The sequence below is a fragment of the Anopheles gambiae genome, chromosome 3 (genome assembly GCF_943734735.2).
Source record: "Anopheles gambiae chromosome 3, idAnoGambNW_F1_1, whole genome shotgun sequence".
NCBI classification, from domain to species: Eukaryota; Metazoa; Arthropoda; class Insecta; order Diptera; family Culicidae; genus Anopheles; species Anopheles gambiae.
The window spans coordinates 55,927,478-55,946,604 of NC_064602.1; the positions used below are offsets into that span (position 1 = coordinate 55,927,478).

Sequence of the window (19,127 nt, forward strand, 5' to 3'; positions counted from 1 at the left end):
AGGTCGATTTTTAACTCGATAAAGTTCATGTTTTTGAAGAAATGTTGGTATTAAAAAATTTGAAGCATTCCGTTCCACCTTATAATGATGATTTAAAGTTTTATGCTGTTCTTTTCCGACAGCATAATTTCATTGAATTGAAAAAACTGTTCCAAATTGGTGATGACAGAAAAAAGCTCATGTATGTCAGAAGACCAAGGGATCGAGCAGGCGGCAGATAACCTCGGATTGCCAGAGAAAAAAGACCAAATTGATGGTGGCAACATCAGCGGGCCTTCCAATAAATAATCAGAATCTACGTAGGCGTGACGTGCGGATAGGTGAACGCACTTTTGCAGTCGTCCCAAAATTCACCTATCTTGGATCAAAGGTCAGCAACGACAATAGCATGGAAACTGAGTTGCCCACAAGGATGCTGGCTGCCAACCGGTCATTCTACAGCCTGAAAAATCAGTTCACCTCAAAGAACCTGTCGCGACGGACGAAGCTGGGACTATATAGTACCTATATAGTTCCGGTACTCACATACGCCTCTGAGACATGGACACTGTCCAAATCTGACGAAACCCTCTTAGCCGCGTTCAAGAGGAAGATGCTCAGAAGGATACTTGGTCCTGTATGTGTGGAAGGACAATGGAGGAGCCGCTATAATGACGAGCTATACGAGATGTACGGCCACCTCACTGTCGTGCAGCGTATCAAGCTCGCCAGGCTCCGGTGGGCTGGCCATGTTGTACGCATGGAAACGCACGTCCCAGCTCGTAAAGTCTTTTTAGGCCGTCCGCAAGGACAGAGGAGGCGTGGTAGGCCCAAATTGAGGTGGCAAGATGGCGTGGAGGAGTCCACCATTAATCCGGGATAACGGACTGGCAGACGAAGGCGCGAGACCGTGAGCGGTTTCGGACACTCCTGAGGCAGGCCAAGACCGTAGCGCCGGATAAGTATGTTAGAAGAACTCTTCAACCATCGAAAAAAACATAATCAATGCTAAGCAATTTTTCGGTAAAGCAATGATATAGAAAAGTTTATTAAGTTTAAAGCCTTTTAAGTTGAAGGCTCGAGGGGCTAATGTAAACACACGGTAAGAGGTGTGTCTTGGGCAAAGTGGGTTTATTATACAGGCTTATCCCGAACAATTTGACAGCCGTGCTGTAGAAAAATGAAAACGAAATGACAAGATTCGATCATTTGTTGATGTTTATGTAGATGTTAATTCCAATGACTGTTTTGGTTGTGTCGTAGTGTGGGTGAAAAGATACGTATTACAATCGAATCCACTCCTGTCATACGTTCATTCAATATGGCCTTCCCGCCATACCTATAAGCCCACCTAGTCCCTATACCCACTTTGGTCTCGGGGATCGCCAGTAGTTTTCGACTTTGATTGAATAGCTGTAAGTTCCGGTACGGTTTTTGATTCATTAAACAAACAATTTAACAAAACTTATTCAAAAATCATATCATCATATGAAAAAATAGCTGATATCGTTTTTGTTTAAGTAAAAGCAACAAAATTTCATCAATTTTTTTTATTCTATGCCAAAACTTATCAACCAAAACAAACCGTGCCGGATCTGACAGCTTTTTAATCGAAGTCGACAATTATTTTAATCACGTAGACAGTGCAGTTTGTACAAAATGCAAGTGGGCGTATTTATAAGTGGTAGAAAATTATGTTTTTAAGATCAGGCATTGTTTTAAGCATCTTGACTATTGGAAGTAGTGCAGCTTAGTATACGATTAGAAACAGAATGAAATGTATTTCATACAAAAACTTATAGCTACACAAATTCATAGGTTACTATAGTTAAATTACTCATAACCCAAATACTGCTTACTATAATTCCAATACTCCTCCTTAAGCCGATTGTTGTGTAATTACCATAGATCGTCGATTACTTTCTTTTTTGATTCGTTGTAATGTTTTTGTAAGACCATCTGCAACTTGTTCTTCAGTGTTAATGTAATGGAGATTCACAACATTTTGATCCAAAGCATCCCTGATCCATCAAAAGATTATCTATGGCCGCTAGTGCAAATAAATATCTCAGGGAACTATGACGAACTACGGGTGAATATGTTTCGTTGTAATCTACCCCCTTTCGCTGAGATATCCCTTTATCACCAAGCGCGCCTTAAAGCGGTTGACTTTTCCAGCGGTATCATGGTTTCTCTTAAACAGCATTTACATTTAATTGCTTTCGTACCTTCTGGAAGAGTTGTCAATCTCCATGTGCTGTTGTCAATCAACGCTTGATATTCTTCTTGCATCGCTACTTTCCAACATTCTGAATCGTTACGCGACATTGCATCCTGGTGTGTGATTGGATACCCGCTTGAACTGCTGCTCATGATCTTTGAACTGGTAACATTGCTGAAAAGACCAGAGCCATGTGGGATTATAAAATCATTATACTTGCCTGGGACTTTACGCGTCCGACTGTTTTACCTCAGGATTTGCGATTGAGATTGTAAAACGATAATTTCGCAGTTCTCAACTGCATCATCATCGACAACTGTTTCGTCGCATTCGTTACTAGTTCAAACGGTATCTTCAGAAGTTTTATTATTCGCGTCCGTGAAGTATTTGCTGTCGCTGTCCTCGTCCTCATTTTCACTCAAAACTGCCTCCATTTAAGATGTAACATTCGGTGAAAGAGAAACTGTATCTTCATGTTCAAGAAGAATTATATTCCGGCTGCTTGAATTTTCTTGGATAGGAACAGCAACACCTTCATTAATGAATTTTACTTCACGACTGACTGTTACTTTCTTCGATCTGATGTTGTACAATCTATACCCTTTGGTAAACTCATCGAAACCGGTCAGAATGCACTCTTTTGATTTAGCGTCTGCGGAGTAACATTATGGCCTTTGGTTGGACAACGATTAAGAAGGTACACAGCAGCAGCCACAGCTTCCACCCAAAAACTTTTCGAAAGTTTCGCCATGTGTAACATGCACCATGCACTCTCCACAATCGACCTATTCGCTCGTTCCGCCATGCCATTTTGTTCCGGAATGTATGCGTTGGATGTTTGATGAACAATGCCGTGCTTCTTTAAGTAGTTTGTGAAACCTGTGTTGACATATTCTTTTCCATTGTCTGTTCTGAGTACCTTTAATTTTCGTCCAGATTGCCGTTCTACCATCTTGTGAAAATCCTGGAAAATTTGGTTTACCTCAGCTTCCGACTTAGATTTCAAGAAATATGTCCACATCCAGCGTGATTTGTCATGACATACAAATTTGTCATGACACAAATACGATATAGTATCGGCTTCCTCCTAGAGATTTGACTTCCATCGGCCCGCAAATGTCAGAATGAGCCAAATCCAGTATTTCAGCAACCCGCGATCCTGTCTTGCTAAAAGGATGACGGCTATGTTTGCCCATTGGACATTCTTTACAATCGGCCATGGTATCTCCAACAATATTGACGCCAGTCGCTATTCCATTCGCAAGGCTTCGCACACCGTTGATGTTAAGATGGCCTATCTATTATAGTTCCAAGCTTCCTGGAGAAGAAACTGTCATCGCGGTTTTCTCACCTTCTTTACGTTCGTCAAGCTTGAACAGATCGTTGTCATGGCAACCAGTAGCAATGATATCGCCGTGTCGGTTGACCACTTCGCATCCTTCATTCGTGAACGTAACGGAGTAGCCTTTTTTACAATTTGATTTACCGATAAAAGGTTCACAGATAGATTCGATATAAGCTGCACCTCATCAACGGGAATTTCACCTTTTTGACATGAAGACTTCAAAACGCAGGATCCCTTCGCAGTGATTTGCATGTTCTCCCCGTTGGTTGCTACCACAGTTCCACTGGATGTTTTCGCATGCATCAAAAAATTACTATTTTTTGTCATGTAGACACTTACTCCGGAATCGAAATACCATTTTCCTTTTTCCTTCGATCCACACGTAGAAAGCACTACACATAACGAATCGTTTCCCTTCGTGCTGTAGCAATCCTTCGCTAGATGACCAAATTTCGAACATTTTCGACATTTCGGTCCCTTAGCTGTATTCGATTAATTAGTTTGCTTACCAGCACTAACGTGCTTCGTCCTTGCCGCAAACGCAGGTTCAACTGATTTGAGAGGAACCTCTTGTAGAAGTTTCGTTTTAAAGATGTCCCCAGTGATGACAATACCGGAGTTTTCAAGGGCCATGATCGTTGGGCGATACTGTTCTGTTAATCCAGCCAGTAATAGATTTCCGACCCACTCCTCTGAAATTGGGAAACCAATTCTTTTCAGTTGATGCGCCGTTGATACAATACGATTAACGTAATCCGACATAGAATCGCATGATTCTAGATCTGTCTTAATTAGTTTATACAACAATCCGACTCGTCTTGTAAGGCCAGAGTCTTCGAAAGCCTTTTCTAGTTTGGACCAAACTTCTCTCGCTGTTGTCGCTTCCTTTACGTGAACGTAGTTCACTGGTTCAAGAAGTAAGATGGTTTTCGCTCGTGCCTTTCGATCCTTTGCTGTATCGACGGATTCGTAGCTTCCATCATCGTTCTTCTTCGGCTTCACTGCACATCAGAGATCTTCGAGTTCCAGGAACGTTTGCACGGCAAACTTCCATGTTTCCCAATTTTCGCTCCCGATGAGTCGTTCTATGCCAGGAAGACTTGCGGGGCGAGTACCGGCTTCGAACGACGAAATCCGTTCGACGCTCATGAGAGAATGAGAATCATGAGATACAACTGTCAAGCATTAAAAGACGTTTATATCTACGGTTCAAGGATGGTAAAGTTTTGAATTTTGATCTTTTTTGCCGTTGGTATTGGATTTCATTCGTTACATCATTATTGGATGATTTGTAATCAATTATAAGGCAGCTTTACTCATTTTCTTGAAATTTGAATTTAACTTAGTTAAAATTAAGGAGGGACGACAGGATTGGATTTACTTAATAAAAATGTATAAAAATACTGATTGATTTTATTTTAAAGAGTTATAAACGTAATTTACATGGTGAAAATGTTTTGCGATATTTTTCTATAAAGTTTTCAGCAATGTAACAAATTGATGTGAAAAACATTAAATTTAACCTTTACATATATATAATAGATATTGGTATGTTTATTTATATTCCGATATATATTATGTTTTTATATACATTTTCAAAACTTTTTTTTATTAGAAATAGATCACAAAACATTTTCAAAATGTTTAATACCTCTAAGTTCAATTTACTTCAATCATTTAAAGCAAAATTTAAAGCAAAACGCTACATTGAAAACAACATTCGTTCCAAATCCGCAGCGCAAAACCTCGCGGATTTCTCCCCATACAAACGGGAACGTTCGACCCCGACAGATATAACTCATTCTTTCACGCGCTTCTTACGGTCTCTCAATGGTACGTTATTTTAAAACTGAGCGCCAAGTGAGCGCCTTCTGACAACCGCGGCGAACGGATCTCGTCGTTCGAAGCCCATAGTCGCCCGGTTGATGTTGTAATGCTACTACCTGCAACGCTGGAGGATCCAGTAGAGTTCGGGTTCATCTTAAAACTTCTTCGGAATAATGGCGAAAAGATTCTGCTTCAATCACTGTACGCTTCTGGGCCCATAACCTATTGGAAGTAGTGCAGTCAACCAGCTTGGTGTACGGTTAGAAACACTGTATCTGTCAATTAGAATATTTTGATATGATGTATGAAAAACGATCAAAACAAAGAAGTAGACATCATTTCTGGGGTTATTGATTACGAAAAAGCATGAAATATCATAAAACAAACTTTAAATAATCATGAACCATTTTCTTGACACAAAATGTGTTATTACACGTACGACAGGATTTTTATGTCTAAGCCCACGTTTGAAGGTTACCATTCAAATAGACATAGTGCAAAAACGTCTCTTGCCACTAAAAGTACAATCTGAACTCATTGGTTGAACTTCGAATTATCACAAACTTTTGCGTTCACTGTTCATCATCGTACGAAGTGCATTTCAATTGACAGGATGTTTTGTATATTGTTCCCAACCTCTACCACCGGCCAGCAACATCACACCAATGTGTGTGGAGAACATTTTCCGTTTCTCGCATACGTTATGCAATATACAGACGGTCCCCGAGAAACACGAATTTCCGCGTAAGCTGAATCTCGTGATTTTCTGGCTAAATGTATCGAATTTCCGTGTAATTTTGCAAGCTGGGGATGGTTTTAGCCACTTATTTAATTATTTGATATGATTCTGACTAAATTTAACAGTTTTAAACCTTTTTAATTAGTTTTAAACATTCGATTAAAAGGGAAATTATTTGGCATTTGACAATTGATGTGTCAAATCAGTACAATTTGCTCAAAGAACTGTTGATTTTTTTAAACCGCGTATCTCCGAATCCGCGTATAACAGGTACCGTGTGTCTCGGGGACTACTTGTGTGTACTTCTCATTCGCACTGGTGCAATACTTCCGTTCACCGATATAGGTTCTTGCGTACTTCGAGTATGGTGTGCATGCTCGTTCTACCTTGTACTCGTCTTCTGTTATTCATTTCTCGTGCTGTTCCGGTCGTGTCGAATTTAACCGTGAATTTAGTGGGCGATTACAATCCCAACCGGCATTATCGTGCGATTTTTATGTGTTTCTATCATTTTTCTCATTCTATAATTTAGAAATTTTAACGCTTTGTCTTGCTCTTGGGTGTTGGTCAGTTCGCAACTTGGCTGTGTCACACCAACCATCCTCATGGTTCATATGTCTCTTCTCTTTCCATCGTTGGAGAGAATCTCTTCCGTCTCGCTTTTCTGTGACTTGTCCAATTTTGCTTGCTACATCAATCGTTCACGCTAGCGTTCTCCTCTCGTACGCTCGTTGTATCATTGTATAGCCACACGAGGAAGGCGCTGCTTCGCGTTCACATGAAAATGTGGTAGTGTGAAATCAAGTTTGCAAGCGGCAGGACGCGTCGATTTGTGCCCGTTTTTCTCTCTCGTAAAACCAATACGGAAAAACTATTTGGTAAGTACAGCTTTTAATACAGGTGTTGCCGTCAAATTTTGGCCGTAAGTCATGTATTTTTGTCTCGTAGGCGTCAATTTTTGACAGTGTGTATAAACTTTTGTCCCGAAGGCGTCAATTTTTGACAGTGCGCATCAATTTTTGTCAGTGTGCATCAATTTTTGTCTCGAAGGCACCAATTTTTGTCTCATGGTCACACATTTTTGTCTCTTGGTATTTTTTCGTTATTTTAATATTTTCATAATTGCAGAATGCACAACAAAATTAGAGCTATATACAATGCAAAGGAATCAATTCAGGAATTCTATATTTCACAAAGTTTTACGTCTTATTTATAATAATATCAAAACAATTTAGAGAAGATTAATCCTCGATTATTTCTTCATTTTGGCATAGTGGCAAATCTTCTTCACCTTTTGGCTCAACGACCATTGTCGATCAAAGCCTGCCTGTACCACAACTGGTGGGCTTGGCTTTCAGTGACTTATTGATCCCCCCATAGCAGGATAGTCAGTCCTACGTATGGCGGCACGGTCCATTTGGGGCTTGAACCCATGACGGACATGTTATTAAGTCGTACGAGTTGACGACTGTATTACGAGACCGGCAATCGTGGCAATTAGTTAAATAAATTCCTAAAATAGTTCTCGCAATCCACACGGTTTATCATTGTACTGCCATTTTCGATTAAGGAGTACAAAGTATATTCATTGTTCAAAAGCAATCAGCTGTGTTGATCTACGTACCTGAAATTTAGTCAAAAATTTTGAAGCATTTTCCTTAAAATCCCAATAAAATATTCATAAACCACAGATTTTTATTGAAATTAAATGTTACTACAATTAAATAACCCTAACTACGCGTCAAAACAGGTAAACTCATGTATATATATTAAGAGGCAAAATTTCATGAACAAGCGACAAAAATTGGTGACCATGAGACAAAAATTGGTGCCTTCGAGACAAAAATTGATGCGCACTGACAAAAATTTACGCATTCGAGACAAAAATTTATGCACACTGTCAAAAAAAGGCAGAAATTGATGCACACTCAAGGTGGAATGTATAATGAGGTGTAGTTATAGCGCTTTTGGCGATCCTCCCCCTGGGCTCCGATTTTGACAGATGGTTTTCCGCTTGTATATGTATCGATGGATTGTTTACGTTTTGCATGGTCAATATTTGGTGGAGACCAATTTGGGTGAATATTTTAGTTTATTAGAACACAGTCCGTGATTTAAAATGGAAATTTTTTTTCGAGAATTTGAAGCGTTCGCCAAAAGCGGAAAACTAACTGTCAGTTTTCTTCGTCGATTCTTCTTCCACCTAGCTGTCAAAACGGGCTTATAACTTGACCTGATATCTTTACGGCCCTTGTGCACACTGTCAAAAATTGGTGACTTCGAGGCAAGGATAATGTATTTAGAAGGTTGATTTTTATCGCTTTTGCTGGGCGACATTGTGGGGGACATCTGTCATTCTCTGCATACAAATTTCATTACCCCGCATCAGCCCTCCCCGATTTTTATACCGGAGCCCCCGGAAGAGAAATGTCAAGTCGAGAAATGTCATTTTGCTCTGAACAACTTCACCTTGTCATTTATAACACCTTGCTTCGAGGCAAAATTTGACGGCAACGGCTGTAAAGGGTTACACCAATATTTATCAAATTTATTGGTATTAATAATTGGTGATACCAAATCAATTTCGTTTTCTATAGAGATCGTAACACGCACGAACGGAAGTGAGTACGGACCACGATATAAGCAATACTCAATTGGTTGGTAAGTATTGTGTTCGCGTTAAATTGAACAACTGTTGGCAAAATAGTTAATATTTTCCTCTATCCCCAGGAGAGCTGAAAAACAACAGGAGATGTGAGGAAAAAAGGCAAGAACGATCTTTCAACGCGCTAGTGCCGGACAAAGGAGAAGTGGCAGGAAGGCAGGAACGATAATTCAATGCGCTAGCGTCTGGTACATGGGATGCGGCAGGAAGATAGGGATGAACATCCAGTTCGCTAGCGCAGCACGTGGGGGCAGCGAAGGGAGGGAGACGGAACTAATCTTTAACGCGTGCACACCAGTCGACGAGCACAACGCGGATGAAAGGAAGAACGAGGAGAGAAGGCAGGCAAGACGGGTACGTGTGTATCCCTTACCGGTGTTCGGCAGTGTGAATTGTGTGAGTATGTAAATATGTGTGTGCGAGTAAAGAGGTAATAAAGAGCGTAAGCATGTGTGGAATGGATAAATGAGAGTAAGAGTCTTTGTAGGGAGCATGGAGAGAATGAAAGAAATTGATAGGAATGTAGCATACAGAAACCAAATGTATGATACACGCTGTCGCTCGGTTGCAAGAACCTTCTCTATAGTTCTGCTATCGAGAATGATTTAACCGCGCTGGATGGATTTTGATACCGGGGATTTTATCCCGTACAAAACATTCTCATGATTTTTGAGGTTCATTTTTTAAATTCATTTAAACATATTTATTTTTGTTATTCATGTGGAAAAAAGTGGACAGTTGTTTATTATACTGGTAAACCCTGTATGTAGCGAATTTGCACATCTGCTGCACGCTAATTGTAAACAAAAAACTGTCAAAATGATGATGTGTTAGGCTGTGCAAAAAATAGGATTGAAGCACTCTCTTTGTTACAATTATTAAGACCGGGGTACATTTACCGTACTCGCTAGTGTAATTTCGATTTTCACTAGCGCATCTGGCGACGGCCTACCGAAGCATTTTGTCAAACAATTTGGAGCCGGTTCAGAAAATATGCTATTTTTCCATGTTTTTTTTATTCTGCACATGTTCTGTTCTGCATGCATTTCAGCCAATTTCGTAACAAAAAAAAAGACGAAAATAATATTTAATTTAGAGATCCGGTCATTCTCTCGACGACCAAAAAAAGCTTCTATCAGTCGCCGCCAGATGCGCTAGTGAAAATCAAAATTACCCTCGCGATTACGGACAATGTACCCCGACCTGTAAACTGTTGATTGAAATCACTGTTTTTTTTAATAAAAAATCCTAATGTTTGCTACCGAATCGTGAGAAATAATTATATTTGTTTGATTACAAATAAAATTTAAAGTTGAAGTGATTCACTGGGCGAAATAAACCTTATTTTGTGATGTACGAATCCATTCGTTTTGATAAAAATCAATCAGATTTTTTTCAAATGTGTTTGAAAAATCGAAAAAGTGCTCTTAAAAAAATAGTAGAATATGCGGCACCAAAGCTCATTCTTTAAGGAAAAATGCTAACTTCCATCAATGTTTTTAAATATTTGGATAAAAAACAATTTATACGCAGTGTGCAATCATTGAGCGGTTTATAAGAATGTTTTGTAAATTTAAATATCCAAATGACAAATACGTTCCTTTCAATCCATTGTCGGGGAAAAGGTAGGATTCATTATCGTCAATAATTAATTCAATTATCATGAATTGTTAATCAATCATGTCATATTCTTTACATGTTTTGACTCTTCGAGATGAATCTATCCAAGGAAAAAATCTGTAGGATTGTTGTGGGCAGCCGTGCCGACCCTTGGTCTTAACGTGGCAGTTGCGCTGTCGCTGGTCAACGTCCAGGAGGACGACAGTGTATCACGCACACTGTCGCACACACTGTCGCACGCACTAAGCGTGCGAGGCTTAGTGTGTGTCGGCGCCAAGCGATTATAGTGTGTGTAACGGCCAATCAAGCAAGAGCTCTCGGCAGGGGCGCTCGGGGCGGCTGGTGCCCGGTCACCGCATATGTACTTTTAAAGTATTCATTGTACGTGTCAGTTATGTTTATTTATAATGCACGTTTATAAATGTAATGAATAAAAGGCGAAAGTTTAATAAATAACAAAGATATATGTGAGATTTGGTTGCATAATGCTCTCTCACCATGAATGGTAAATTACAGTAATAAGTAATTCAACCGTCAAAAGTAATTTAAAGTAATAAGTAATTCAGGCATATATTTATAGTTACAGCCTGGATATTCCATAGGATACACGTTGAGTTAATTCCCAATGGTGAATATCTCGGAACTGTAGGTCGCTTGAATATGAACCTTAGAGAAAATTCACTGTACTTTAATAAGTTTTTAATATGAAATAAGTGTTGTTTCTTTATAATGTAAATGTAGTGTTATTGTTTGTAATTTTTTACTATAACTCTCTTTCTTTATTTTTTCATTTATTTTCATTCATTAGGCAAAACTCAATTTTTTCATGTTGTGAACACGACAACAGGAGCACGTACTGCTGGAGTTACAGCCATGAAATCATTTGTCACAAAAGATCTTAAACTTAGTGGTTTGTCAAACCATAGAAAGGAAGGAATAGGTTTAACTTCCGACAGTTTTGTCGATACAGCAAGCAATGTTAGCTCCACGGCCGTTATTGGTGGACAGGTAAGATTTGTTCATTGTAATTCATTTTATCCTAAAATAACTAAAATGTGAAAATTAAAATTTGATTGACTATTTTTTCATCAATAATCTACTATTTGTAACACGTCACAAGTACATTCTTAGTACTCTAGCATTTACAGGGTTTTCAATGATATTATTGACATGTTCAGCGAGTTGTTGATTCGTTTGAGCATATAATATAGCATATAGCAAATAATATGACTCTTTCAGCGAGATATACGACCTTAGCAAAATTTTTGGATGGAAAAAATTCGATCGATCCAGCTGTCATATTGGTGTCATTTGACACTTATTTCGCCGCCAAGGTGTTCATTTTACTGGTCTTTTTGAAAACTGGTATACCTTGACACTTACCAGCAAAATGAACTATGCTACAAAAATTCGATCGTTCCGCTTTGTATGGCGAAAAATCCGCAACGCTTTGAGCTACGGAAATTTTAGAATATCAGAATAATTCCTAAATCAAGATTAATGTATTTGAAAAATGTTATATAAAAGCAAGTTGGTAAATGTTTTGTTTTTTTTTTTTCAATATTTTGGGTGATAAAAATTATTTATTAAATATAAAAAAATGTTTTTCCTAAACTAAATACTGAACTCGATGGGAATCGACTTCATGTAGGAGTATAAAAGAAATAGTTATACTGTCAGTTTTACGTGAGCGCTTATTCATTCTTTTTTGATTGAAAAATTGTGCTGAGCCCGATAGAATTGTTCGGAAGTAGGCGTTGACATGTTCGGTTATACTGTAGAGCTGTCACTTTCGTACCCCTTGGACTGCAGCTTGGATGATTCTTATCAGTAGGTAAACAAACGATTTTCGAAAAATATGTTTGTTTCAACTAATTCATGTATTAAACAGCATGAGGAATGATTATTTGCTTAGTTTAGGACATTTAAAAATGAAAAATTAAACGCTGCGGCACAGGGTGTAAACAAAACAAATGACAGCACTATAGAATCGCCGAACATGTCAACGCCTGCTTCCGTACAATTCAATATCTTGCTGAAAGATTCAATTATATGCTCGAACGAATCAACAACTCGTTGAACATGTTGTTGAATTGTCCTGCAGTTGTGCAAAGTAAATGGGAAAATGGCAATTCAAGGTTTAATGTAAATTACTATCCTTTTTTGTTACTTAGTAAGGAAGCATTTACACATTAAATTAATGAATATCTAAATTATCCTTGCAGAATTTATCGCTATAAAACTAGGTAAAATTTTTAAGCAATACGGAACAGCCTAAAGATTACTGCGTTTTTCTAAGTACACCGCCTGCATAACTATAACTATATGGACAGAGGTTTTTTTTGCGATTTGCAAAAAATCCGGAAGAGGTAGATAAAAAGAGTGAATCTATAAATTGTGCAAAATACGATCTTACTTATTCTTTTTTTCTTCGAATTTTTAAAAACATTTTTGCATACACGACCAATTTTTAAAAGCAGATGGCTACGTGCAGTGTTGCAAAATGTTTTTGTCAATGTTAAAAAAAATGGGCATGCTTTCTCGATCTGTCTGCTTTGATGGTCTATTGGCTGGTGTTCCATTCCGATGGAACGAGCGAGATGTGCATTCTGAGCAACAGGCGAGAAGGGCGGTCTAAGGAGCGAGTGGAAAGCTATCCGAGTGACATTTATTTTGACGACAATTATTTAGATCGGCGGCACCAACAATCGTTGTTCGAATACATCGACACCGACGAGGATTCCGTGAATCCGTGCGATGCAAGCGGGTGGCTTGTGTGATTGGGCGGACAAGAAGAGCGATGAAAGCGAGTTGCTGTTATTCGCCGGACCACGTGAAGGGGGACAGAGAAAGAATAAAGATATAAAGAGAGGTAGAGAGGGAATAATGCTATAATTTTTGTGACCGGATGGAGTGGGTCCGTCGGATGAAATATGCGAAGGAGTTAAGTCGCAAGCCAATAAACTTGTGCGTACAGTAAAATTACCGTGATCACATGTGCGTTGAGACATTACAGCTGGAATGATTAAGCATGTTGATATTGTTGATTGGAATGATTCGAATCCGTCCGGGGTCGTCCGGGGTCGTCCGGGTTCGTTCGGATTCCACTGGTACCAGAATCTGCTGTAGTCACATGCATTTTCGTTGGTCGTTCAATTCGTTGATTCGCTGATTCATTTATCAAATTTCATCCCGATCGGACTACTATTTCTCGAGACATGCAACTCGAAAGACGCGTAATCCAAAACTTCTCAAATTTGTAGGTAAATTCCTTAAGATTCGATTTACTCAGCCATTTATCGATCCATTTGGAAGTCCGGAAAAGGAGAAAATTCCAATGAGGTTCCAATAAATCAAATCGATAGAAAACTAAGAAAACTACGTATTTTGAGTAAAACACTAAAAGTATTAAAACACGGTGTACTATCTCGGGCGGTAGTGTCCTGACCAGGGTGGAGACAAAAATATAGGGGAAGAAGGAAGGAAGTAGTTTCGATAATTTAAGGTTTTCTTTTGATTGCTATACGTTTGCTATACGTCGCAGTTGAAAGCACAATTGTATCACTTGATGTTACAAAGCTGATACGACGCTGCTAGCAAAATTCTTGCTTTCCCGAATATATCCGCGAAGGGTTAAATTTTGCCACAAAGGGTTGTTTTTTTTTAATTTACATGCTCACAATCAGTTTTGTTAGTGGTGACGTTCTTTCGACTTGAAATTGCCTATTTTGACATGAATTGAAGCTTCGCGTTCAGTTTTCACTCTTTCATTCTAAATTCAAAAAATGTCTTTGATTCGACGACATTTTGCTGGTAGCGTCGTACCAGCTTTGTAACATCAAGGGATACAATTAGGCTTTCATTTGCGACGGTTATCATATGCATGATACTTTGGTTTTTGCATCTGCAGCGGTTGTACTATCATCGGCAACGCTTGTCATAATAGTAGATACTTTTGTTCTATCAAATGAAAAACCCTGTACTTAAGTCAATATTTTTAGTAATTCTTGTTATTTATATGAAAACAGCTTCAAATCAAAGCTTTATTTATATTGCACAAAGTTTTTTTAGGTATTTTTTTACCACTACTACAGGAACACAATACGGCGACTATAGGAGCCATACCACCATTAAGGTACCACGAAGCAGCCACAAAAATTTGATTTTTATCGTAAATTTGTTATGTTTGGTGGTAAAAATGGCTTTGATTGTGAAGATAAAACTTATTCCAATTGCTATGTGTTCAAATATTGGGGCTCTTTCCATTTGAAGTTCGTAGGCTGAAATTTCAGCCTGTCAGCTGTTTACATTGTATAGCAGTTTTCGAGCAGCTATCTAAGTGGGTGTGTAGGATTGCGCCACACACTAGATAGTTAAAACTCGCGACTCGAGTTTTCCAAGGGAGCAAAAATCAGCACAGTTACCATATTCACCGGAGAGCGCCAACAAGTGTCAAGCAAGAGCTACCCGCCAAGGACTCTATGCAAGATTTGCTAGCAAGGTGATATGAAGATGTAGAATTAAATTCTGGCTCCAAAATCTGTGCTGTTAACTGAATTCGGAATGTATTTCTTGGGGTACTCATTACAAATTGCTGTGTTCCGTTAGCGATGTTTGCATTTTTGGGTTTGTACGCTGGCTTAATTTCCCCTCTTTCCGTGGACATACAAATGTTTCCTAATTATTAGCCAATATCATCACCCTTTGACCCTATGATATGCATAACTAATCACGCAGATGGCGCTACTGTGAAGTTGGGAGTAATTGTGTCATTGCCTCGAGATGGCGCTGCTATTGGGTTTATGCCTTAATTCACGTGCACAACAAATTGCCTACAGTTTGGCGCATTTCAATCCCAAACATCTTGCCACCTTAAATTGGAACAATTTAATTTCATGCAAAAGCAATCTCGCTCTGTGATAGATCTACCCTGATTCATGTTCCTTTAGTTCAATATGAAAGATTACTAACTCTGTGAAATAATGACAAAATTCATGTAAAATGGCACACGTGTGCACGACGAAATTGATCTACGTATCAATTATAGTGATGTTCCCAATCTTGCCCAAAGTTCCCAATCGTGGTTTCTTGGTATACCCGTTGCAGATATGATGCCACCAAAATCACTGCCATCAAGACAGACTGCGGTAGAATCACTGGTAGATGTCTCAGCTGCTCTCTCTGATGATTTAGGATAGATGACGTCAGCTACGGATGCTCCTTCTCGTTTGGTCCGTCCGACCCTTAACTCGTGATTCTGAATTTCGATTACTCCGTTGCGCAGGCCACTTTGAAGATCACTACGATGTCTGATGACTGCGTTGCTGATAACTGATGATGTGACAAGGACATTTCAGCGTTGTCCAATACACGCGGCGCTCCTTCAGGAATTCATAAAACAGTTCTGCTCCAAGGATGATGTCTACACGTCCCGGCTGGTTAAAGGTGGGATCAGCTAAGATGTAGTCTTCCGGGATGTTCCAGCTACTGATGTCTACCGGTTGGGTTGGTAAAGATGCCGACGGGGTAGCCAAGACCAACATATCCAAAGTGAAGGCGTCTTCGGAACAACGTGACCGTATTGTAGCTCTTACCGAATGTCGCACATTTATGGTTGAACTGCCACCTATGCCCGACAACGGAATGTTCACTATCTTCCGTGGCAATCGTAGCAGCTGCACCAGTCGTCCAGAAATGAAGTTCGATTGTGCGCCACTGTCTAGCAGTGCACGAGCTTGATGATTCGTTCCTTGATCGTCCACGATGTTCAAAAGCACTGTCGATAGCAGGACGGTAGATTTTGCTGCTCCTTGCACACTCAAGACAATTTGAGGTGGTGATGGGCTGCTTGAAGATGATGACCCTGTGCCTGATGTCTCTTCTTCTTGATGTGACGCGGTTGCTACATGTTCAGAACTTGGCATTTCAACAGGTTGCTCAAAATGAAGCAACGTGTGATGCTGTTTATTGCATCTACGGCATGTCCTCCTTGATTCGCATCGTCGTGAAGAGTGACCAGCCCCAAGGCAATTGTAACAAAGCCGAAGATCTTGAGCCTTAATCTGTCTCTCTCGTGTTGATAACGCCAAAAACTCAGGACAGTGAACGATGTTATGCTGATCATCGTTGCAGAGCTTGCAGTTTTGAATGGAAGCTGTGTACACCTTGGCGCTCACCATTTTGCCTTTGTCGCCTCTTTCTCCTCTCTCAGAGGCACACTGATCCAGCACTTCGCACTGTCTGCATAAAAACTCCAATGTTGTCTTCAGCTTCGGAAACTCTCCTCTGTTCATCGTCCGCTCCCACAGCTTCCTTGTTTCAGGATCGAAACATGAAGTCAAGATGTGGGTGATGATTAGTTCGCTGGTTCCATCAACTTCTTTCTTCATGTAGGATAGACCGTCTACATGAGTTCTACAGCATTCCAGCAACTCGCGCAGCCCACGTGCAGACTCCTTGACCACGGGTTTCATCTGCAATAATCCCGCGATGTGTCTGTCCACGATCACGCGAGGATTTTCAAAGCGATCCTCCAGCAATTGCCATGCACTTGCGAAGTTGTTTCCGGCGATAAGACTTGCATTCAGCACGCCACTAGCCTTTCCAATCAAGGCCTTGTTAAGGTGATGTAACTTCACCGCATCCGATGCACTAGATTCCTTCACAATATCCAGGAACATGGCCTTGAACTTAGGCCACTGTTCATATGTTCCATCAAATGTTGGCATTGGAATGTTCAGATGATGTAATGAAGAAGATACCACAGGAGTCACTGCAGTAGGTGCAGCAATTGGAGTTCCGTTTGCTATCATGGTGTCTAATTTCATGTACATACAAGCACATGCTTCGTCGTCAAAAAAGTCGTTTTCGATGTCTATTGGGTCCAGGGCTACTATTTTCTCAAAGATCTCTGTTTGTTTTGCTTCTAGATCTTGCAGGTAGCTGTATTTCACGTTGTATGTAGTTGCATTTACTGGTGTTGTTGTGACGTCTTCCACCAACTTTTCGAGTTTTCGTTGCTGACTAGAATGATGCAGTCGCAACATTTTCAGCTCGCGTTGTTTAGTAGACAACTCTGCATCATGGAATGATTGTTAAACAACTGCTTTCGCTTTGGCGAACTCCATGGCTTCAGCTTGTGTTTTTGAGTGCGAGGCTTGCATCTCAGGCTGAGGTGTTGCGTTTTCTGATTGCATTGCTTGGCTTTCCGTACGCTTCGATGTGGATCGAGTTGTCGGCATTACTTAATTCGACGCTGATTTTTTGCGATACAATGATTTCCAACGAAATGTGCCAAATGATGAAATGAATCTCACGCTGAGTGAGCAGTGTGCCGTTGTCCGAGTCAACGCGCACCACGAAGGGAAGAATCGGCTGCCAGTGGATGATCCTGCGCTGGCCAGCCGTGTGCCGTTGCCCGAGTCAACGCGCACCACGAAGGGAAGAATCGGCTGCCAGTGGATGAACCTGCGCTGGCCAGCCGTGTGCCGTTGACCAAATCAACGCGCACCACGAAGGGATGAATCGGCTGCCAGTGGATGAACCTGCGCTGGCCAGCCGTGTGCCGTTGACCAAATCAACGCGCACCACGAAGGGATGAGTCGGCTGCCAGTGGATGAACCTGCGCTGGCCAGCCGTGTGCCGTTGACCAAATCAACGCGCACCACGAGGGGATGAGTCGGCTGCCAGTGGATGAACCTGCGCTGGCCAGCCGTGTGCCGTTGACCAAATCAACGCGCACCACGAAGGGATGAGTCGGCTGCCAGTGGATGAACCTGCGCTGGCCAGCCGTGTGCCGTTGACCAAATCAACGCGCACCACGAAGGAATGAGTCGGCTGCCAGTGGATGAACCTGCGCTGGCCAGCCGTGTGCCGTTGACCAAATCAACGCGCACCACGAGGGGATGAGTCGGCTGCCAGTGGATGAACCTGCGCTGGCCAGCCGTGTGCCGTTGACCAAATCAACGCGCACCACGAAGGGATGAGTCGGCTGCCAGTGGATGAACCTGCGCTGGCCAGCCGTGTGCCGTTGTCCGAGTCAACGCGCACCACGAAGGGAAGAATCGGCTGCCAGTGGATGAACCTGCGCTGGCCAGCCGTGTGCCGTTGACCAAATCAACGCGCACCACGAAGGGATGAGTCGGCTGCCAGTGGATGAACCTGCGCTGGCCAGCCGTGTGCCGTTGACCAAATCAACGCGCACCACGAAGGGATGAGTCGGCTGCCAGTGGATGAACCTGCGCTGGCCAGCCGTGTGCCGTTGTCCGAGTCAACGCGAACCACGAAGGGAAGAATCGGCTGCCAGTGGATGAACCTGCGCTGGCCAGCCGTGTGCCGTTGACCAAATCAACGCGCACCACGAAGGGATGAGTCGGCTGCCAGTGGATGAACCTGCGCTGGCCAGCCGTGTGCCGTTGACCAAATCAACGCGCACCACGAAGGGATGAGTCGGCTGCCAGTGGATGAACCTGCGCTGGCCAGCCGTGTGCCGTTGACCAAATCAACGCGCACCACGAAGAGATGAGTCGGCTGCCAGTGGATGAACCTGCGCTGGCCAGCCGTGTGCCGTTGACCAAATCAACGCGCACCACGAAGGGATGAGTCGGCTGCCAGTGGATGAACCTGCGCTGGCCAGCCGTGTGCCGTTGTCCGAGTCAACGCGCACCACGAAGGGAAGTTCTGCATTAGATGTCGTCGTCACTGGTTCGAAGAATGTTTACCGCCATGGTTG

At 41.4% G+C, this 19,127-nt stretch overlaps 1 protein-coding gene across 4 annotated transcripts in view; it reads left to right on the top strand.

The window, feature by feature from the left end:
• LOC1271158 (transcription factor Dp) overlaps positions 1–19,127 on the top strand; it is a 40,903-nt gene that overhangs the window by 9,034 nt on the left and 12,742 nt on the right. For 2 of the 4 annotated variants that reach the window (XM_061658725.1, XM_309901.4), the window contains exon 2: positions 11,205–11,404. The exons of 1 other annotated variant lie outside the window; for it this stretch is intronic. In XM_061658725.1, coding sequence (XP_061514709.1) covers positions 11,270–11,404 — 135 coding nt within the window. In that variant the 5' untranslated portion in view covers positions 11,205–11,269. Of the gene's footprint in view, positions 1–11,204; positions 11,405–19,127 lie in introns of those variants that run through there. One more of the 4 variants, XM_061658727.1, reaches the window with a different exon arrangement.